This window comes from Chenopodium quinoa, unplaced genomic scaffold (assembly GCF_001683475.1).
Source record: "Chenopodium quinoa cultivar QQ74 unplaced genomic scaffold, ASM168347v1, whole genome shotgun sequence".
In the NCBI taxonomy this organism is placed as follows: Eukaryota; Viridiplantae; Streptophyta; class Magnoliopsida; order Caryophyllales; family Amaranthaceae; genus Chenopodium; species Chenopodium quinoa.
In genome coordinates this window covers 1,382,775-1,406,103 of record NW_018742556.1, presented here as the reverse complement: position 1 = coordinate 1,406,103, position 23,329 = coordinate 1,382,775, and the positions used below count along the sequence as shown (strand labels likewise).

Sequence of the window (23,329 nt, the reverse complement as noted above, 5' to 3'; positions counted from 1 at the left end):
CCGATCCTTTGTCTCAATCCGGATTTCCTCTTCGGGTCTTGAATACTCGGTACAAATGCCTCAGAATTTTATATGTCGAGCCCTTAATCACCGGTTTGATGACTCCAATCGGCCTTGGGCTACAAAAAGTGGCCGTGCTCCTCCAATGCTCGTAGTCGCTCCATAAAATCTCGGGAAAATACTCCAAAATTGTAATTCCTTACAAAACTCAACTAAAACTACGAAAACACTAGAAAACACCAATTAGTAATAAAAGAGGCTCTAAAAAGCCAAAAACACTACCAATTATGATAAAGGGACGGGGGTAAAATACTATATAAAATAGATATATCAAACTCCCCAAAGCCAAACCTTTGCTTGTCCCTAAGCAAAGAGTTCATCAATGAATAAATAAAACATGTCTCACCCCAAATAATCAAAATCAAGAACAAACAATACAAGGCAAATCTAACAAACATGCTTCAACATCAACCAATCTCATTCATCCAATCGCTCATCCTCCCTAACAATTGTCAAGTAGAGCAAACCACAAGAGCATATAGAAGTCAAGACTAGTGCTCACACACTTAACTCTCATTTATGTGGCGAGAAAAAGATGTACTTGATCGCTCTCCATCCCAACCCCTTTAATGTGAACAATTCCCTCCCAAACTCACAACACTCGTGTGTTTAAAAAGACATACACTCAACCTAGTAGTCGACTCGGAATATGTCAATCATTCCTTGCATTGATAAACAACACTTTCACATTCACACAACTCTATTTACAAAGGTCGGAAGATCTTTAAAGCTTGTAATGTAAGACTAGGGTAAAGGGTAGGGAATATTTGAGAAATGTGAGAGAAAAGCCATGCTTAAGGGAGCCAAATCCTAATAAAACCAAGGTCAAAAATAAATAATGACCAATCATCTCCAACATACTCAACTCCAACAAAAGCTCCTTCTGATTTAATACACCATCCATCTCTCTTCTCAAGGAAGCTTCAAGTTTAATCAAGTGACGGTCTTGCCCTTGGGCTAGTCGCTTATGAATCCCTTCTATCCTAGCCCATAGTTCACTCTTCTTCCGAAAAATATTGTGAAAAGTCTCCCTATTTCACTGGTTCAAAAGATCAACAAAATTTTTCAGAAAAGGAATAAGAGGAGCCTTCACATTCCACTTAGATCGCACAAAGGAATCAAAAGCCGAATGGTTCATCCATGCCTCTTGAAAGCGGAAAGGTTTAAGAGCTGTAGGGATGGGGGCAAAACCCGATGTACTCACCAAAATAGGACAATGTTTACGAGTTTTTGGCAAGTTTTTAACAGCACGTTCAGGGAAACGAAGCCTCCATTCTTCATTAACTAGGCCTCTGTCCAACCTAGCCGATTTGAACGTTTCCGGGGAGTTACCCCGAAACCATGTATGTTCGGGTCCAGAGCAATTTAGATCAATAAGCTACATATTTTCTATCCAATTTGCAAAATTTAATTTCGACACCTGTGAAACATAGCAGCACCTCCTGCCCCATTCCTCTCCGTCATGCTTGATGTTTCATTAAAGTCCCCTGCTACTAACCACGGGCCTGAGTGCTGCTCCTTAATCTTCTCTAATTCCCTCCATAAATCATTCCTGAGAGTACTATCTGGACTAGCGTATACAGCTGAAAAAAGCCACGGATCTTCACCATTTTACGCACCTCCACAGTCACATGTTGAGTATGGCTACCCATAGTAGTAACCCTCTGTAAGCCAAAAGACCCATATGCCCCCCTACAAAACCTTGAGCATCGACACGAACTTGCCCCGAAAAGCCTATACGATCACAAACTGCTTGTGCTTGAGGACCACTAATGTGAGTCTCCACCAATACCAAAACAGAAGGATTATTAATCCTCACTAATTCTTTAATAACAACCAATTTGTTACCTACTCCTTATACATTCCACAATATTATTTTAATTGACATATTAACCTTATGAAAAGAGGGGTAGCTGTCATACACCTGAGTAGGGGGGCTAGGCAAAAGAGCCAGAAACTTGTCCCTGAGCGTTTTCATAGGACCCATTGGAATCTGAAACGTAGCCATTAAATCCGGCGAGTTGTGCTCCGGAGGAAGATAGGCCGTGAATTGGAGGGACATCTTGTTGTCTAAGGGGTGACTCGTTACCAATGAATTGAAGGTCCCGGGGGAAGTTGAATCTCCAGAGTAATCGGAACATCTCTCGGGTTTATGATCACTGCGCTCGGTCAAAGGAACAGAGTTTGATTGAGAAGGTTTACGTAGGGAAGAAGGAGTACTGGAAGCTACTTCTACCCAATTTTCCTTACCAATCAAACCCCTTGACTTCGAATAAGGAAAGGAATGTTTCCTAATTACACGAATAGTAACAAGAGCAGAATTATTTTGTGCTGTCAAGGGAGTACGAATTCCGCTTGATTGATTAATTTTAGGTAACTCCCTAATATTGTCTTTGTTAACAATATTTTTTGCCAGAATTCCAGTGATTGGAATTTTTTCAAAATTATTTCCATGATTACTTTCCGAAGAAATATTTTCCAAGTTGATTTCCTTCCCTGATTGCAGAGATTCCCCAAGGAGGACAACTGACTCCTAATTCTCATTATATTCTTTACCAAAATTATTGGTATTGCCTTGTAGATTTTCTACATTTGCCATAATTTCATCCTCTCCTAAATTAACTGTGCTTCCCAAAGGCAATCGAGATTGACTCTTCTGATTTTCACTATTATTCTCAATAGCCTTATTTTGAGGCAAAATTGAAGGCACACTATCCTCTGCTTCCTCATTTTGGAGAATATTGAATCTTGACCCTTGACTTTTCTGTTGACTTTGGTCAACTGGCTTGTTCACAACCGAGACTTTTTTCCTCCCTTGACCAGGACTATCAGGGATGTTCTTGATGCATTGACTAAATTTTTTATGACTCTCTTGCTTCTCCCTGAGATTTTGCTTTCGATTACCTCTTTGGACAATCATCCATGAACCGTAGTCATCATGTTCTTCAGGCCTAAGTCCCCTGCTACTCTGCTCGTCTGCAAAAAAACTTCACAATGATCATCTTTGTGACCCAATTTGCCACACTTGAAACAAATGAGTTTCAATCCTTCATACTGAATACGCCAAATCCTTCCATTAAAACGGAACTTTGACAAAAGAGGTTTTGTCAGATCGACTTCAATACTAAATCTCACAAATTGGCCCCTACTTTGAGACTCTGTATGCTTGTCAATACAAATAACTCTTCCAATTTTTGAACCAATCTTATGGAGAAATGTCTTATCAATATACTCCATTGACAAATTTGGGATCCTAACCCAAGCTGTGAGATTACGTATTGGCTCTTCATCAGGTACGAAATTAGGCAGCCACTTCCAAATAGTCAAATAACTATCACCAATTGAGCAGCCCACATCTGTCAAGGCAGTATCACCCTTAAAGCACCACTTCAATCGAAACTTTTTAATCAAAATCCGCATTCAGTTTTTAATCAGAACCCTTAAACCTCCGAGCGCCAGAAACGAAACCTCACTTTTTCTCCCATGGAGGTTCCTCCCCCTCTTCCCTTCTACCACCAATTACGGGGGACCTTTCATGACTCGATTCTTCTTCCAGATCAATCACACAATTTTTTTTTTTAAATATGTGTTAAGCGAGAGTATTCATGTGCGTTTTCTGACTAACATGCAATCATTAGGTTAACCCTAAACATGTTTAATCTATGTTGGTTGAATATTAATGCACAAATAAAACTATTATTGGCGATCACTTGAATTATAATCAAATTAACCCTAAACAAGATTATTAATTATCTTATTAAGCGTGATTACAAGTACCAATTCCCTTTAAACATGCATAAAAGGTGTGATCAAGCAATAACAATAAAAATCAAGCAACAACATAATAATAAATTATATATAAGTTATCCGACAATTAACAAATAACATGAAATAATTCGTAAATTAACAAATTACGTGAAACAATTCGTAAATTAACATATCTTTGATCCAGAAGTCCAAATAAGTCATATCAGACATTCAACAACAAGATATTCACAAGGAAAACACAGAGAAATTAAAGGAAAGGATTTTGTATGTTCTAAAGAAGGGTTTAAATGTGTACCAAAAGTAAGAAAAACACCTCGTGCACCAAATGAAAAAAAAAGAACACATCAAGTACCTAATACTAGGGCTGGTTGTAATGCATTCATTAGAGCAAAAAAAAAACAAAGATGGAATGTTTGTAGTTGAAAAACATGTTATAGCACATAACCATGAGTTGACAAGAAGTGTTTGGCAGCATTTACATAGATCAGAGAGAAAGATAACACAGGAAAAAGTAAAAGTCATTGATCTAATGGCAGATAGTGGATTAAGAACAACAGATGCATTTATGTTAATAAGTAATGAAGCTGGTGGAGAAGAACTTGTTGGACACACTATGACTGACAACTACAATTACATATCAAGGAAGAAAATGAAAGAAATTCAAGGAGGTGATGCACAAACTGTAATAGATAGATTATACAAAAAGCAAGCAGAAGATGAAGATTTCTTTTTCAGGTAATGCCTACTTAACTCAAATTACATTAACTTCTTCATAAATTCCATTAACTTCTTCATTTTTTAATATCAGTAACACATATTACAAAAACAAATGACATCTAAATTTCTATTTCAGATTCAAGTTAGGAGGTGGTGAAAACCAAAACAAACTAAATGCTATTTTTTGGAGAGATTCTGAAATGAAGGAAGATTTTCAAATTTATGGAGATGTTGTGTTTGATACAACATATAGAACGAACAAATATAATCTTATTTGTGCACCTATATATTGTTGGTGTCAACAATCACTGGCTGAATGTAATGTTTGGATGTGCTTTTATTGCTGATGAGAAAATAGAAACTTTTGAGTGGGTGTTAGAAACATTTAAGAAGTCAATGGGAGGTAGTGAGCCTGCTTCAATATTTACAGATCAAGACTTGGCAATGTCTAAAGCTATTGAAAAGGTAATTTGTGAACAAGTTTATAATTTCAATAAAATAATCTCTTTCAAAAAAAAAAAATATTAACAATAAAATATACTTATAATCTTGCAGGTCTTTAAACACTCAAGACATAGATTATGTATTTGACATCTTATAAAGAATGCTGTATCAAGGTTTGGAGCACTGAAAAGAGATACCTCATTCAAAGATGCAGTTAACAAATGCCTTTCAGGATGTGTTACAAAGGAAGAATTTCAGGTAACCTTTATAACTATATTCTTAATAAAAGTAACATCAATACAAGTAACATTTATATACAAGTAACTTCTATATAAACTATGAAATACAAGTAACCTCAAATAAAGTAACTATATAATACAAGTAACAAGTAACTATTACATATATAAAAATACAAGTAACTATAATACTAACAATATAATACAAGTAACCATAAAAATACAAGTAAACATAAAAATACAAGTAACCATAAAATACAAGTAACCTCAATTCAAATAACCTAACTATGAAATACAAGTAACCTCAATAAAGTAACTATATAATACAAGTAACAAGTAACTATTACATATATAAAAATACAAGTAACTATAATACTAACAATATAATACAAGTAACCATAAAAATACAAGTAACTATAAAAATACAAGTAACATTTATATACAAGTAACTTCTATATAAACTATGAAATACAAGTAACCTCAAATAAAGTAACTATATAATACAAGTAACAAGTAACTATAATACTAACAATATAATACAAGTAACCATAAAAATACAAGTAACCATACAAATATAAGTAACCATAAAATTACAAGTAACCTCAATTCAAGTAACCACAATACAAGTAACCATAAAAATAATACAAGTAACCGTAAAATACAAGTAATCTCAATACAAGTAACCATAATAGAAAATACAAGTAACCTCAATACAAGTAACCATATAAATACAAGTAACCTCAATACAAGTAACTATAAAAATACAATTAACCTCAATACAAGTAACCAAAAAATATAAGTGACCTCAAAATACATGTAACCTCTATGAAAATTATGTAATACAAGTAATCATAAAATACAAATAACAAGTAACTATTACATGTAACATAATACAAGTACTCATATAATACAAGTAACATCTAAATAAATTATGTGTTACAATTAACCTCTATAAACTATGTAATAAAAGTAGTTACAAGTGAATATTACTTGTAAGTGAATATTACTTATAAATTTACAATTACTTGTATGTTGTTACAATTATAGTTACAAGTGAATATTACTTATAAATTTACAATTACTTGTATGCTGTTACAATTATAGTTACAAGTGAATATTACTTATAAATTTACAATTATTAATTACTTGTATTCTTCACGGGACCATTATTTATAATTTAAAGAAGTAACTATTAATTTACTTTTCTTCTTAATTACTTGTATTCTTAACCTTTACTTATAAATCTGAAATTACAGATATGCTGGGATTCAATGATTGTCAAATACAAACTTGAAAACAATAAATGGTTTAAAAGGTTGTATGGTTTGAGAGAAAAATGGTGTACAACATTAAGTAAAGACTTTTTTTCTGCTGGTATACTATCATCACAAAGAAGTGAAAGTGCAAAAAATGCAGTTGGGTTTAAAGCCAACAAAAACACAAGCTTGACTGATTTCTTGAAAATTTTCAATCAAACGGTGAAGAGGTGGAGAAAGAATGAGTCAGATGCTGATTTTAAATGTTCAAATTCAAACCCAACTTCAAGTATTCCTTTTATTGGATTACTTAAGCATGCTTCAAAAGTATATACTCAAACCATTTTCAGATATTTTGAAACAGAATTCATGCATTCAATTGGATGCATAACCTATCTTCATGCTACTGTGGGAGATTTTTACTTTTATCAGGTGCAGATAGAATATGATGATAGTAGCAGACAAAAGGTTACATTTAACAAAGCAGAGAATAAAATAGCATGTTCTTGCAAGAATTTTGAAGAAATTGGTTGGCTTTGTTATCATTGTATCAAAATCTTGCATCATCATAATGTGACAAGAATTCCTAGCTTATACATTTCATCAAGATGGTCTAAAATGGCAAAAGCACATGTTTGGAAAAAAAAAAGATGATGATGCTGCAGAAAAAGAATCTCAGTCAGACAAATTAATGCCTTGGCGTCACACAATGGTTAGAAGAAGCTACAATCTACTTATAAACTGTCAAGATCATAAAGAGACAAGAAACATGGTAGAAGCACATTTTAAAATGATGCAAGAAAATGCAGATGAATTCAAAAAGGAATTGCAAAAGAACAAGGAGAAGGAAACCTCATCTGATCAAGAGGAAGCTACAAGTAATCAACAGCAAACTTCAGCTGATCAGCAAGAAGTGTCACCAGATTCAGAAATCCCTATAGTCATGGATCCAGAAAAAGCAAACACAAAAGGAAGAAGCAAAAGAATAAAAGGGCACTTTGAGAAAGGAAAGCAACCAAAAGCAAATAAAACAAGAGCAATGCAAGCCAAAGGAAATGCTAGAGAATTTGGAACTATAACTCCAATTCAAAACCCAAAGTTATTTTAGTGTCCTATTGTTTGTGATATTTCAGATTACTGACTTACAATTTTTAAGTGACCTCTGCGTCCTCTGACTTACATTTTATTATTTAATTTTTAAATTATAGACATTTTGAATTATTAAGTGATACATATTATTCATATAAATGCTAGTAACCCTCCTATTATAAATATAAGTAACCCTTCTTTTATCAATATAAGTAACCTTCCTAAATAATAAGTAACTTTCCTAAATATTATGCATAACAAGTAACACTCCTCACTCCTATTCTTCATATAAATACAAATAACCTAAATAATAAGTAACCTTCCTAAATAATATGCATAATAAGTAACACTCCTCACTCCTATTCTTCATATAAATACAAATAACCTAAGTCAAGTAACTAGTAACCTTCCTATGTTCCATACAAGTAACAGAATTCTTACAAGTAAACTAATAACAAGTAACCTAACAAATACAAGTAACAGGAGTCATACAAGTAACATAAGTCATAAAAATAATTCAACTAATACAAGTAATCAAATACAAGTAACCTCAAAACAAGAAACCATAAAAATACAGTTAACCTCAATACAAGTAACCATAAAAATACAAGTAACAGCAACATATAAGTAACCATAAAATACAAGTAATCATAAAATATAAGTAAATATAAAATACAAGTAACCTTCCTATTATAAATAATATGCATAACAAGTAACCCTCCTCACTCCTATTCTTCATACAAGTAACCTTTATCACTTACAAGTAACCTTTATTAATCACTAACAAGTAACCCCTAACTTAAAAGTAACATATAACTACTAATAACTTAAACATTACAAGTAACCAATAATAATTAAAAAGTTAACCAAGAATACAAGTAATACTCGTTTTACAAGTATAGTAAACTAGTAATTATGATTAACAAGTATAATTCACAACCAGACACAAATTTATATTTAAGTAACAGACTATTTGAAATAATTATTCAAATTCATATTCAAATAAAACATGATCAAAGTAATAAAAATAAAAGATTGTCATACTAAATATAATTATTCAATTACAAAATTACTAAATAAAATTTGTTCAATATTACTAGATGAATTTTTTTTTTCAAAACTCCTTACTTCTTTGCAGCAGCCTTAATCTTCTTTGCCATTTTTTCTGCAGCTATAGTTGCAGCAATCAGAACTGCTGCTTCTTCCTTCTCTTTATCATTTTCATTTTTCTCCCTGCCATCTTCTTCTTCTGTGTCAGAAAACAATTTTTTCCCCTGTTTAGCCTTGTTCTTCTTGATCGGTAAACTTCTTCTCCGGCTTTTAGATAGACTAGTCTTCTTCGCCTTCTTACTTTGCTGAACCATACTATTAGTAATTGCAATTTTCTCATTAAGAATAACTTCAACATAAATCTCTTCATTGTTCTCACAAAAATCATTCACACATTGCAAAACATTAGGTCGTCTTAAATTCAAATTGCATAAAACCAGAGATGCACGTATTTCTGCTCTAAAACGACGCCTCTCCAATGCCTATAAAACAGTATACATTTACAAAAATAAATAGTATATCAAATAAAAGTAAAAAATAAAATTAAATAAAAAGTAAAAAGACAAGTACCTAAGTCAAACTTTTACATTTAAAAGGTTTCCCTTCATATGTAGCACAATGGTACATACAAAAAACTCCATAATCATTTGTTTCAGAAGCACACTTTTGAGAATCAAGTGCAATCATACGAATTTGGAAATCCTTGACAAATTCTCCAATATCATGGCCTTTTAGAACCAGATATTTAGATATATAAAGCCTCTGGAAAAAAAAAATATACCAATAACAATGGCATTTTGTTTCTATTAAATAATTTCAAGTTATCCTATATAAGTAATTCCAGTTAATCAATTACCATAATTTCCATTTTTATTAAGAAAACATAGTACAAGTAACCACAGTAATACTAAACAAATATATTTAATAAATTAATCAAAATTTCAAGTAAAACACAGTACAAGTAATTACAGTAATAGTACAAGTAACCACAGTAAAACCAAAACAAGTAACTGCAATAAATAACTTAGAATTTCAAGTAGCCACAATAATAATCAATACAAGTAACCACAATAATAATCAATACAACTTACCAAATACCATGTGATAGTATAATACTCAGTGTGAAATTCATCAAAACTTGTAGTGATTTTGAATTTTTTAGCACCCTCTTTATTAGCATCTTTCCCTTTCTTTGTTTTGTTTTCAACTTCAACACGCATTGCATAAGTTTTATTGTCCAAATAATCAACAGTTTGAGTGTAGAAATTGATGACAACAGCTGAATAATGATTGCCGTAATAGATTGGTATGAATATCTAGACAAAAAACAAAAATAGCTTTCAAGTTAACTATTGCCGTAATAGATTGGTAGGAATATCTAGACAAAAAACAAAAACAACTTTCAAATTAACTATCTTGTACAAATATATCGATCAATTCCAAGAAACAAAATCAAAACAGTAAAATGAAATCATACCAGCAATGCATCTACTAATTCACAACATTGAACTGACTCAGTCCACATATCCCATGCTCCGAACACTTCATTCTCATATATGCAGTCTTCTCCATTATATATACAACGCAAAAGAGGCAACTGTATACAAAAAACAAATATAACAATTTCAAATAGAAAGATAAATTAAAAATTTAAAAATTAGTTAAAAGTATTAAAGAATTACCATATGTTCACCACCAAAAAAGAATCTTGGTTTATCATTATTTTGTCTAACTTCAACATAATTCAGCAAGATAAAAAAACAGTCCAAAATTCGACTTGAAATTAATTCTTTCTGAAACAATGTCAACAATTCTTCTCTAGGTAAATTGTAGTACTCATTATAATACACGAGAATCTCCCTGTTTCACCATAAACAATAAATAGGTAAGAGAAAGATAACCAGAATTTACAAGTAACACATAAAACCTACAAGAAACAAAGTAAATTTTTCAAAACCATAAAAGTAACCATAATGCACTATAACAAGTAATCACAATTATTAGAATAGTTACAAGTCTACAATAACAAGTAACACATTTAATACAAGTAACCTCTGACTATATAAAAATTACATAATAATACAAGTAACTATAATACAAGTAACCATATAATATAATTAACATCAATACAAGTAACCATACAATACAAGTAACAAGTAACTATAATACAAGTAACTATAATACTATTAACCATATAATACAAGTAACCTTTATATAAACTACGTAATACAAGTAACCTTTATATAAACTACGTAATACAAGTAACCTCAATACAAGTAACCATACAATACAAGTTACTATTATATGTACAGAATACAAGTAACCATAATACAAGTAACGTCTATATAAACTATGTAATACAAGTAACCAAATAATACCAGTAACCATATAATACAAGTTACTATTATATGTACAAAATACAAGTAACTATAATACAAGTAACCATATAATACAAGTAACATCTATATAAACTATGTAATATAAGTAACCTCATTACAAGTAACCTAAATACAAGTAACCAATACTTATCAAAATAGCCAGTACTTATCAAAATAGCCACTATACAAGTAATCCAAATAAAAGTAAACAAAAATACAAGTAACTATTAATACAAGTAATTAAATACAAGTAACAAATAGTACAAGTAACATAAATTTACAAATAAGCAAAAATACAAGTAACCTCAAGTAATAGCCATGATTATCAAAAATCAGTAACAATAACATGTAACCAGCATAATTAACTCCAGAATAATATAATAATTAAACAGTAAAAAGGTAAAATAACTTACGACATATCAATTCCAGAATATTTCTGAACAAAACAATAATCTGCAACCATCAACCGTAAGCTCCTCATTGTTGATACTCTTTTGCAATTAAGCCTCATAAATTTTGATATTAACTGTAATTTATAACCACCATGTGCACCACAGTCAATATCACAGCTAATTAATTCAGCAAATTGAACTGCACTATCATCAAAAATTTTAATCTCCTCACCATCTGCCATCCCAGCTTCATCAAATTTTTCTCTAAGTATTTTCATAGATTCTTCAGGAGTGCAACCTGCCACAAATGAGGTCAGAACTTCTTTTCTTTCTCTCTTTTTTCCTTTATCCTGAGTGGAAGACTTTTTCTGAGGATTCTTTTTCTGAGTAGACTTTTTTTTGGTAAGATCAGAAGAGGTAGCAGATTTGGCAGATAACTTTCTTTGAGAAGCAGTAGGTTTATCACTTCTCTGAATTTCTCTGATTTCATCAAGAAATTTTTGAGTTTCAGGATGAATCTCTTCAGAAATTTGTTGGGTATTTTCTTGAGTAGAAAGAGCAATACAATCTTCAGAAATTTCCTAAGTTGGGTCAATATCCTGACTTGACACAACAATCTCAAATGGATTAATCTCCTGGCTGGACAAAATAACCTCAGTTGAAACCAAATCTTGACTTGGAAGTGAAGCAAATGTTTCAAGACTCTGAAAAATGTCTTGACTTGTCACATTTATAATATTGTCTTGGCTAGTTGAAACAATGTCCTGACTTGAGACAATAGGATTGAATGGAACTATAACCAATGGATTAAATTCAGGAACGGAACCAACAGAAGATATTTTTCCACCAAGAGCAGTTGGTGATCCAGGAACTTGTTCATGATCAATAGGGGCATCTGTAGGAGGAATATCTTCAGCAGTAGCTATTCCTTTTTCAGCATTCAAATCTTGTGCATCATTAGCAGGCTCACTATCATAAATCTCTTCTAAATTAATCTTTTGCAAAACATCTTCAACAACTAATTTTGCACGATCAGCACCCAAGAAATCATCAAATATAGAAACCTCTTCAACTGGAATTTGTTCAGCAGCAACATTTTTATTAATGTTTAGAAAATCATCAACTGGTAACACACTTGATTCAAGTTGAGGATCAGAGACAGAAAAGAGGTTGAATATAGGCATTTCATCAAGAACTTTCTTCATTTCAAGATTCTGTTTCACAATCTTATCGATTTGATCCCAAAATGATTGATCATTATAAATGGGATCTAACTGAGACAGCATAGGAGATTTATCCTTTTGAGGTAATTGTGAATTAACTTCAACAGCTTTCCATTGCTGCTTCATTGACTCAACATAATGCTCAAACTGATAAGACATTAACTTCATGTCCCTCTGCATTAACAAGTAATTCTCTTCCACATCCTATAAATAAAATAGATTCACAAATTAAAACAAACACAAGAACCTGTACAATTACTTATACATATAAGAAACCCTAATGTATTATATAAAATAAGTAATTAAAAAACAAGTAATCAATACAAGTAATCCCTATAAAAAAGTATATCACACAAGTAATATTAAACAAGTAACATCAAATAATACCTTTACATTTAATATATAAGTAACAATAATAGATATACAAGTAACAATATAAATATACAAGTAAGTAACAATAATAGATATACAAGTAACAATATAAATATACAAGTAAGTAACAATAATAGATATACAAGTAACAATATAAACATACAAGTAACACTAATATAACATACAAGTAACTCTAATTATAAGTAATAAATATACAAGTAACAATAATAAATATATACAAGTAACAATAATAGAACATACAAGTAACTCTAATTACAAGTAATAAATATACAAGTAACAATATACAAGTAACAATAATAAATATATACAAGTAACAATAATAAATATACAAACAAGTAACAATAATAAATATACAAGTAACACTAATAGAACATACAATTAACTCTATGTACAAGTAACTAAAAATAACAGTAATAAACCTAAATCAAATCAATAATCAAAGGTAAAAAAACAAAAAAAAATTAATCATAAAACAAGTAACCCTAAAATCAAAACATAAAAATCACAACAGAAACAAAATAAACCCTAACATGAAACAAATAACCCTAAAATAAAAAAAAATAAACACAAAACAATAAAAAAAACACAAATACAAAAAATATACACAAAATATGATGAATATACAAGAAAACTGAAATAAAACACAAGAAACCTAAGTCAAATTTCTAGAATAAACAACAATAATAAATTTTTTTTTGACAAAATACAAGTAATTCCTGATCAAAACAACAATCGAAAAACAACAACAATGATAAAAATTTCAATGATAAAAATTCTAAAATTTTACAAATTGAGATTTAAAAAATACCTGTTGCATCAACAATTTTACAACCAGACGATCCTTTCTTTCCTTTGCGATTGATGATCTTCAATTTCACCATTTTCAATAATTCAGAAAACACTAATTAGAATTTTCGAAAAAGGAGAGAAATTAGCAGTAAAATAAAGCGAACGAAAATAAAAAACACAAATTTTAGAGAGAGAAAATGTAAAGAAAGAGAGAAAATGCAGAAGGAGAGGAAAAGTAGAAAGAAACTGTAATGGCGGTAGAATGAAAAGACTACTAATAATGGCGGTTTGAGGACACGATATACGAAAATTGCAAATTCAAATTAAACGGTTGAAACCAAAAATAACGGGGAATGAAATGGGTCCGTTATTTTTTTAATGAAGGTCTGTTATATGTTGGGCCTAAAACACAACAGGCCCGTTATGTAAGTTGGCCACACCATGTGGCCAGCCACATACAAAAATTTGTGAATATTATAATATATCATTGGAAAGATAATTTGAAGATCTATCCAACCATATAAAATTTGGATAAAGATTATGAGACACGAAAATAAAATCTGAATATATTCCACTTCGTACAAAACAAGGATTCTAAAAAGGAGTAGTTTTATTCAATTTCAAACTCTTTGAAATATAATTATCAATCATAACTCCATTAGGATTTAAGAGAACCTTCTAGAATATTCTAGAAGACTATAATCAATCCTAATAGCTTTAGGAATGATAATTAATAATAGGCCCTCCTCTAAGTCATTGGGCCGCATATAAAAATCAAACTGGGTCCAGTTTAGTATTTTGGTCATAATTTCCTCATTATTCATCGAAATTGGGCTTATAATATATCGTTGGAAAGATATTTCCAAGCCCTACCCAACTACACTTATAATATAACTTTAGTGCATTTGTGTTTCCCAGGAATATGATAAACATCCTCGCTGAAGAAGATTCTGATTAAACTAAAGGAATTGATAACTTTCACACCCCCGGGCTATGGTGATGATATACTGAAGAAAGTAGTCTGCCAATTTTGACATTTTTTCAAATTTTTACGTTCTGCATTCTTGTCTACTCTAGCTAATATGTACATTGCTTGGTTAGTTCTCAAGAGGCTAGAGTATAAAAATACATATTTTTCATTCACCAATAGAATTAGTTCATAACACTAATCGTAGAAAGATTTTATTCATGTGCAAATAACAAATTTTTCTGAACATGAAAAAATAAGAGTATTCTGAGTATGCTGATATTATTAATATGCTGATTTTATTTGCCATGGGACAGGAACAAGCCAGGCTTAAGGTGGTTCAACACTTAGCCGAGCTTGTTCAAGTCTGGTCTTCAAGAGGACTTGTAGTTGGGGAACTTGGGATGGACTGGTTCTGGGCCTAGACTGATTCGGGGTCTCTCTGGGTCTAGACAAAGAAAGAACTGAACTTGACTTGTTGACTGTTGCCATCTTCTTTGATCACAGTTTAAAAGTCATCCCACTCATCACCTCTACTAGGGCTAAGTACTTTCTTCGTATATTTGTATGCAATTATGCATATGATTGATGATCAATTAGCTTTATACTTGTAAGATAAATTGACAACTAAAAGGAAAGTTGCTTGTCCGTTGAATGTTGTAATGAGCATGTATGTAGGTTCCCCGTCTCTCGGCCTAGCTTTGAGATGGCATATTGTGAGGCATTGTTAGCTTTTGACTTAAATTTACCCTTAAAGCTTTGGGCTTCCTCCCCCTCCTCTCTCTCTCTTTTTTTTTTCGGACAAGTGAGTTGTTTTATTGAGGCTCACAAGTCCTGGAACTAAATGCTTTGTAAGTAGTGTCAAGAGTTGATGTGTTTACCTGTTTCGACAATCAGATTGATATCGTTCATTTATGAAATTTTGTTTGATTCATTTTTAAGCCATTTGTGCCGTTCAAAAAACCGTCTACATTGTAGCCTGAGATATACAATCGTTTATGGCAAAGATGATATGGTGCTCGTAAGAGCCTAATGTGCATGGTGTTCCTAATGAATATGCAATTTAATTGAAATTAAAGACCATCGATAATGAATTCACACCACTTGCATTGTGTATTAATCCCCCTTCTTTTCAAATGACCAAAAGCTCAAGGCCGCCTATAAGTTGACAGTGGTAGGATAAGGGTGGGTGGTACTGTTCAGATTGCGACCAGTCTTCCTAGCCGCGAGCTAAATGCAAGGAACCAGATTTTCCATGTTTGTGCTTTGCAATGTCTGATAATACTTGACATTGATCATGCATAAAATAAAGAAGCAATAACATTGTCTACAACCAGCAGATTTTAATTAATTAGATTTAAGCATTGCATCAAAGTTTGCACTATGCTAAACACAACAAACCTACCATAATCCAGTCCTCAACAACAACAGATTTATTGATTACATACTGAACAAGAGACCCTATGTACAAAAGCTCACGACGCATCCATCAGGAAACCAACTCTGCCTTTGCTTGTTTTGCCCGCCTTTATGCTGCTTCCCTTCTCTAAAATGTTCTACAATTTTCTGATCATTTCCTCAGTTTTTAGGTGAAGAAAGTCATTTCACTTTGGTTAACATCTAAGTTCTACTAGACATCAATTTCGACACTGTCTTCATCACCATCACTTTCTCCTGGTTCTTCACATTGAACATATTTGTATGATGAAGCAAAGTACAAGTACACCATGAAATCTATTGTGGTAAGAATTGCCAACAAGAAGTAAAACCTCTCTAGATGACCATTGTTTAGATCTTCCGGAATCCACCCTGGATTGCTACCTCGTGCAGTTATCTTCATAAGTAAAGTAACTATGATGCTACTCATATAGTTCCCGAATGACATTGACAACATGCAAAGTGCACTCCCAAAGCTCTTTAATGCTTTGGGTGCTTGTCCATTGAAGAACTCCAACTGACCAACATACATGAAAACCTCCGATGCACCAACAAGCATGAATTGAGGTATTTGCCAAAAGACGCTTAGAGTACTAGCCTCTTCACAATCCTGACAATCCTTTACCGCATATTTCAGCCTGTAAACCTCCACAGTACCAGCAGCTACCATAGATAAAATCGCAAAGATGAGGCCAATTCCCATTCTTTGAAGCTCAGTAAGACCTCTACTCCTCAATCGAATGGCAAGAGGGTTCAAAACACGACGAAAGATGAAGATGAAGGATGCAACACTAAGGATGTCGAAAACAGACATGCTAGCTGGTGGAATGCGGAAGCCACCTTTGATGGTTACTTTCATCACAGCACCTTGTTCCACAAAGAGGGAAGCCATTTGAGTGAAGACTACAGAGTACATAATAGTGCAAACCCATATTGGGAGAAGCCTTAATATGCATTTAACTTCTTCGACTTGTGTGACAGTACACAAGTTCTTTTCGTTGTTTGATGAGGTAGGAACCGCAGCTTTATCCAAGACCCTGTGACATTACAATGAATCATAAACAACCAATTTGCTAAAATAGATTAAAAGCACATTCTAATTGTTCCAACTCTTTGAAGTGTTGCATATATAACAAGGAGCAAAGGTGTAAGACTTACGATAATCCTTTGGTATGCAAAATCTTTTTCCTTCCATTTTTAACATACGTCTTTGCATCCAATTCATACAAACTATCTCCTTCTTCCGGTACAGGGACCTTCCATTTCTTTAAGGAAGCCACAAGAACTCTGCCAAACCTCGAAACAGGGTTTCCTAGAGACTTGTAGTGCCTATAACGAGGCGTACCACCAAGGAAAAGTATCAAAGCAATAAGGGCAATAATAGCTGATACAAAGAACCCAAGTGCCCACTTTCCATGATCTTCATAGTAGGCCAATAAAGTGTTGGAAAATAGAGATCCTAAGTTGAAAGCCAAGTAGAAATAACTAAAGAAGGAGATTTTAGAGTGTCTTTCCTTAGGATGTTCTACATCAAATTGATCTGCCCCAAATGACGCGATATTTGGCTGGTACCCTCCATTCCCTAGGGCCACCATGTATAGTGCAGTGTAGAACAACGCGACATGGAAGCCAGAGTGGGAGTTACATGGAGTTAGCTCAACTCCACAGCCTCTTGGCTTAAGTAAAAATAAGTATGATGATAATGATAATAATGCCAAGCCCTGCAACATCATAAAAGTTTAAAGCATCAGTACGTATATACTTATGTACCATCTCATCTAACAATGTAACAAACTTAATAGTGTACCATCTCATCTAACAACGAAACGATCCTTTAATGTGTTACAATATGTACTTATGTTGTGCAATATAACACTAGAAACTTACAAGGACAAAGATTGCTTGAAAAATCGTGCACGTTTTGTATCGACCCCAATAGGAATCACTAAGGAAGGCACCAAGAAGGGAAAATAGATAAACAGTTCCAGTCCATTTGCTAACATTGTTCGCTGCATCTGCGTTACTTTGTCCTACCACTCTTGTCAAAAACAACACTAGGTTTACTCCTATGCCGAAAAATGCCAATGTAGCAAGCCCTTGATTCACTGCAATTATAATTGTCACACATTCAAATATCTTAGTTACATGACACCTAAATGACTGCGAAAATGAACACTCAATTGCAAAAATAAATCCGAAATGATACCTAAGATTAGGATACCAAGGGTCCATCTTCCGGTTTTACCACGTACTGCTGGTTTACCATATAAATCAACAGTTCCATCAAGAGTGTATTCTACTGCTTCACTTTCATCTCTTATCTTTTCCTAATAAACAAAAACAACGTAAATACGAGTTATTACAGTCTACAAACATACACTTACAAATACGGAAACATGGTATGTGATGAAAATGTAACGATAACAATTATACGTATACGCTACATTAATGAACCCGTTTAACTCTTAATAAACTTGTTATAATCAATTCAAAGATAAAAAATAAGGTATACAATAATTGAACCATGCAATTTGAGAGGTTTAAAATAATCTAACCGTGTACATATCCACTATATCTAAATTATTTGTGTATTATTTGTGCACTGAAATGTATATGTAGATTATAAATTGACAAATTTAGCTAGGCTAAGAAAGAAGGTTTTCAAATTAAATTTCTTAATTTTAATTTAAGACCTATCAAAGGGTACAATATATATTGTTTTTAACTTTAAATTTGATGTACTTTAAATAATTAACTTTAACTTGAACTTGAATTATTTTTGTTTCTTTTATCTTTTTTTTTCTTTTTTTTCAAAAATAAAAATAATTTAAGTTTAGGCAAAATGTTATTAGTCTTTTAAGTGATTCACTAGGTTTGCTCAACAAACTTGTTACTAAATGTCTACATGCAATGTATATCTTTGATTAGCATTATTTTCGAAGTTACTACATTCGTCTTTTTTCTATGGTTACATATCAACTTTGGTAATCAACGTTTAAAAACTTTAACTAAAAAATATATCATTGTAAAGATCGAAAGCATATTTTATAAATGTTGTTGGATTCGTTTTGAAATAATTTCAATATATAAAAGATGTGTATCAAAAATCGCAAAGGTCTAAGTGTAACTATAGATTATCGAGATCGAGTATCCAGTTTTAAATTCGGGTTGAGTTTGGTTCGGCTCTGTTCTATGGAGTATTGTAACGAACTCCTTTATTATACATCATCATTTTTTACCAAGTCTAGGACACACTTATATAATATGCAACGTGTTGAATTGTATAAGCCAAGTGGCCAACAATTCTCTTCTTTTCAATTTGAGTAGTACACGTGGAACAAAGTTTGTTGATGATTTTGAGGTAAATATTAGGTACATACATTAAATTACAGCCTTTTACTGAGTTATATGGTTGGTAGTTAGGATTACCCCGTATTTATTTGGACTTGTACTTTGGATTGGTTGCTTTTTTTTTTTTTTTTGGTGGTACTTTCATCAAATAAATACACTCCCTCTAATCCCAAAAAGATTGCACAGTATATTTATTGGGTCAAAATTAATAACTATGATTATGAATATTCATTAATGTCATAGATAATGTAATCACGTTATGATCTGATAAATTAGTCATAACGCCCTGTCATAATAATCTTATACGAAGGATATGATATTTGGCAAAAGCTAATGAGCGCCCCCGGGGCGTTAGATAAGAGAATTAAAATGTAAATATTAGAGTAAAATTAACATTAATTACACCGAACGACGCGTGATTTTGTCATGAATTCCTAACTTAATACTATTTTAACCAATATAATTTATCTTTATCTAACGCCCGGGGCGCTCGTGATTTTTACCGTTTAATTTGATTCTTGAAGATTAAAAAATTTCAAATAGATCAATTTTTAAGTAACAAAGGTATATGCTAGTGATTTTTTTTTCCCAAGATAGAATAAAGAGTAAAGATGTTCATCTACTACTTCTATTCGAGACCAATAGGCAGTGTTAAAAAACCGACCTGATCTGAAAAGGAAAAAAAAAATCAAATTTAAATTTGATTTGCTTGGACACAATAATTTGACATGAGTCTATTTTAAAATAGACCAAACCTACCAACTTCACCGAACCAATCTCTACATCTGATTGACAAATCTAGATCACTATCAATTAGGTTCAATTCTTTCTATATATGTCCATCAAGCAACCATTGCTCTTGAAATTTGATTGACGTACATACATCAAGTACAAGGTTAGCTAAACATTTGATACATTACTCATAAAGTACAACCTAGCTGGTGATAGACAACAAGAAATTGTTCCGTTTAGCTATATTAGTTGATGTTTGTAGGTGTGTCTTTATTCCATATTTATGCCAAATACGAAGTACTACCTCCAACTTACATTATTTGCTACGGTTAGATATTTTTCTTCTCTATTTTATGTCAAATGTTGCAAATAACAGAGGTAATATATGCTAAAAGAGTAAAATGCTTGATATTTGATACTCCATAATAAAATGAGAGAAATTTATGGAGAAAAAAAGGTATCCATGAATTATATTGTGTTCCGGGGTCCTATCTCCGTGGAAGGTCTATAACCTTCTACAAACCTATGAAACTTCCGATGTTAAAGAAAACAACAACAAATCATATCCATATCCAAATGCTTAATTGAATCACTGACGTCACGTGTCACAATTCCTTTTATCTTTCCTTTTTCGAGAGGTTTATTTATTTTTTAAATAAGCATTAGTGTCATGTGATCTTCTTTAGAAAAGGTTTTATTCCTTCCATCCTTAAATTTAATTTCTGATTAGACGGTGATTGTCTTCATAAAACGTACTCTAAACCGAAATAATTTCTATCATCCTCGCAACTTATAAATTCCTTTTATCATTATAAATTAATGTAACCCCATGTTCTCCCTTTTTTAAAACTCCACGAGTTTCCTTTATACAATCGGGCCAAAAGTTAGCTAGTTAAAACAAATTAAAGAACACTTTAAAAAAAAAAAAAAAAAAAAAAAAAAAACCAATTAAAGAACACTTTAAACTCCGAATGATCATTAAACAAACAAGAAAGGTAATTACTTTATCCATACAAATTAAATTAATAAACATGCATGCTTTAAAATCAAACAAAAACTTTATCATACATCAAAATCAAGAAATTCATGTATCGTACCTTTTGAAAAATCTTGAACCAAGTCATTGTTACGACTTACGCTACGATGTTGTTGTCGTCGTCTAAGAAAATATATAAACAAATTTATATATACTTGCGAATAATTAAGGTAAGTAATTTGATGATAAAATTACAAAGAAGGTCTTAGAGAAAGAAGGAAGATTTTAAAACAAATTTTGTAATTTAATTTGCGCTGTTATTATGTGAGAGTGAAGTTGAAAGAGTGAACAAAACGTCCCATATATATAGAGAAAAGTTGTTAATTAATTATTATTTTTTAATTTTATTTTTGTAGAATTTGTTAATTAATTATTAAATGCACCGCTACTTATATGACGTGGGTAAAAAATTAATTTTAAAAAAATTATAAATAAAATTAATTTTCACTAGATAATAGGAGAAAAATTGTTGAAGTTTGTTGTGATGCATGCTTAATAAGAGCAGACATTGTGCAGTGATAAAGAAACGTGGATCTCTTTTGTTTGAATACCTAGAAATTTGAACCAACTTTTTTTATAAGATGTTGTTCATTATTAGGTCAAATTTGGCAATAATTAAAGTAGATGTCTATAGGTTGTTTTGATGATGACATATTAAGAAGTTAAAACTAACTATTCACCAAATTTTGCAAGATTCATGTGAGCTAAATTTCGACCAGTAAATTAAATACTACCTCCGTTATATATTATTTGCAACGATTTGACATAAAGTAGAGAGGAAAAATGTCTAATCGTTGCAAAAAATATGTAACGGAGGTAATATTTAACTTGTCCACTAATTTTAAAGGTGTCAATTTGAGTGTCTAAGTCAGGTTCGATTAGGTCAAATCGAGTTGAGTAGGTATCTTAAACTATTACTCCGTATTAATTATCAAAACTAACTAGATAGTAAATTGCAAATGTTGTAGGTATTTTGTTCTTTGATAAAAGATGTACGAAGTAAAATTTTTTATTATTTATTTTTTGAACGGAGATGTATGAAGTAGTTAAAACTAAGTCACATGACTCACTACACGAAAATATGGCCTATAAAAAGCATAAAGTAAATGACATTTTTGTCACCTTTCCAAGCAGTTTAAACTTTGACATTATTAGAAACATACTTTAACTGAGATCAACAAGCCAAGCCAAATAATAATTCTAATGAAGGATGATTGTATACGTTAATGTGTGTATGTTACTTAATAGGGTAATAGGGTATGTATAAGCTAAGATTTTTGAAAGCGATGATGAGCACACATGAAATAAGCATTAATATCAACGTGGTATTCTAGCCTAAATTAACAACACTGGTACTAGGCAATGTACTTCGTATTAAATTTTGGAAAATGATCTGATGCATAGTACAACCAAATTAAAAGTGGAATAATAAGTGAACTAAGACATTATTCATAATGATCAATGTGTGTTTTGTCATCCATGCACATGTACAATAATTCTATAAAATTTTGTACCGTAAAAAATTAGGAAAATATCAAATGCTTATAATTTATAACCCTTAAAGTTATATATATATATATATATATATATATATATATATATATATATATCCTTACATTATAGCCATAAGCAAAAAAAAAAATTTAAAAAAACCACTATTACGAATATTACCGTTATTAAGATAGAATATTACTATTTTTTAAAAAAAAAAAAAAAAAGATAGGTAATATTACTATCACAAGAGAGGGGAGATATTTTAGAGGCTTTCTGATAATTACTACTCCTTATTTTACTGAAATAATAGTAGTAGTCAAAGTTATAAAGGTGATACGCAGAGTAACAGCTCGTCGGCTCAAAATCAATTGAGAATTGAAGGATGTTATTTATAGCGAATCGTAACTCTTGATAATCCCAAAGGCCAAATATTGGTACACTGCAATATTTTGTCTTTAATCCTTAATATTATAAATATTTTTACACTGCAATTTTGAGTAAACTTGCGGTACTTTTT

The 23,329-nt window shown here is 31.6% G+C and overlaps 2 protein-coding genes across 2 annotated transcripts; one reads left to right on the top strand and one right to left on the bottom strand.

Moving 5' to 3' along the window:
- The first annotated feature begins 4,357 nt into the window (after positions 1 to 4,357).
- Positions 4,358 to 7,589, top strand: LOC110720314 (protein FAR-RED IMPAIRED RESPONSE 1-like). Its single transcript, XM_021899317.1, has 7 exons — positions 4,358 to 4,563; positions 4,682 to 4,778; positions 4,897 to 5,010; positions 5,149 to 5,247; positions 6,482 to 6,808; positions 6,914 to 7,010; positions 7,072 to 7,589. The coding sequence occupies exons 1-7, from the start codon at positions 4,358 to 4,360 to the stop codon at positions 7,587 to 7,589; spliced, it is 1,458 nt and encodes a 485-aa protein (XP_021755009.1).
- An 8,446-nt stretch (positions 7,590 to 16,035) lies between these two features.
- Positions 16,036 to 21,406, bottom strand: LOC110720313 (protein NRT1/ PTR FAMILY 7.3-like). The gene is made up of 5 exons (XM_021899316.1): positions 21,380 to 21,406; positions 18,406 to 18,526; positions 18,087 to 18,304; positions 17,358 to 17,920; positions 16,036 to 17,236 (listed from the first exon to the last, which is right to left on the bottom strand). Exons 1-5 carry the CDS (start codon positions 21,404 to 21,406, stop codon positions 16,393 to 16,395), a joined length of 1,773 nt encoding a protein of 590 aa, XP_021755008.1. The 3' UTR covers positions 16,036 to 16,392.
- Between the last annotated feature and the right edge of the window lie 1,923 nt (positions 21,407 to 23,329).

What these genes read in the sequence shown, in the direction of transcription:
- LOC110720313 (XM_021899316.1), bottom strand. Translation starts at nt 21,406, where the DNA reads ATGACTTGGTTCAAGATTTTTCAAAAG. An exon ending in TTCAAGCAATCTTTGTCCTT is followed by an intron (nt 17,921 to 18,086) that starts GTAAGTTTCTAG and finishes ATGATGTTGCAG; the next exon opens with GGCTTGGCATTATTATCATT. An exon ending in TTGCATACCAAAGGATTATC is followed by an intron (nt 17,237 to 17,357) that starts GTAAGTCTTACA and finishes GTAATGTCACAG; the next exon opens with GGTCTTGGATAAAGCTGCGG.
- LOC110720314 (XM_021899317.1), top strand. Translation starts at nt 4,358, where the DNA reads ATGGCAGATAGTGGATTAAGAACAACAGATGCATTTATGTTAATAAGT. An exon ending in GATGAAGATTTCTTTTTCAG is followed by an intron (nt 4,564 to 4,681) that starts GTAATGCCTACT and finishes TTTCTATTTCAG; the next exon opens with ATTCAAGTTAGGAGGTGGTG. An exon ending in TTACAAAGGAAGAATTTCAG is followed by an intron (nt 5,248 to 6,481) that starts GTAACCTTTATA and finishes CTGAAATTACAG; the next exon opens with ATATGCTGGGATTCAATGAT.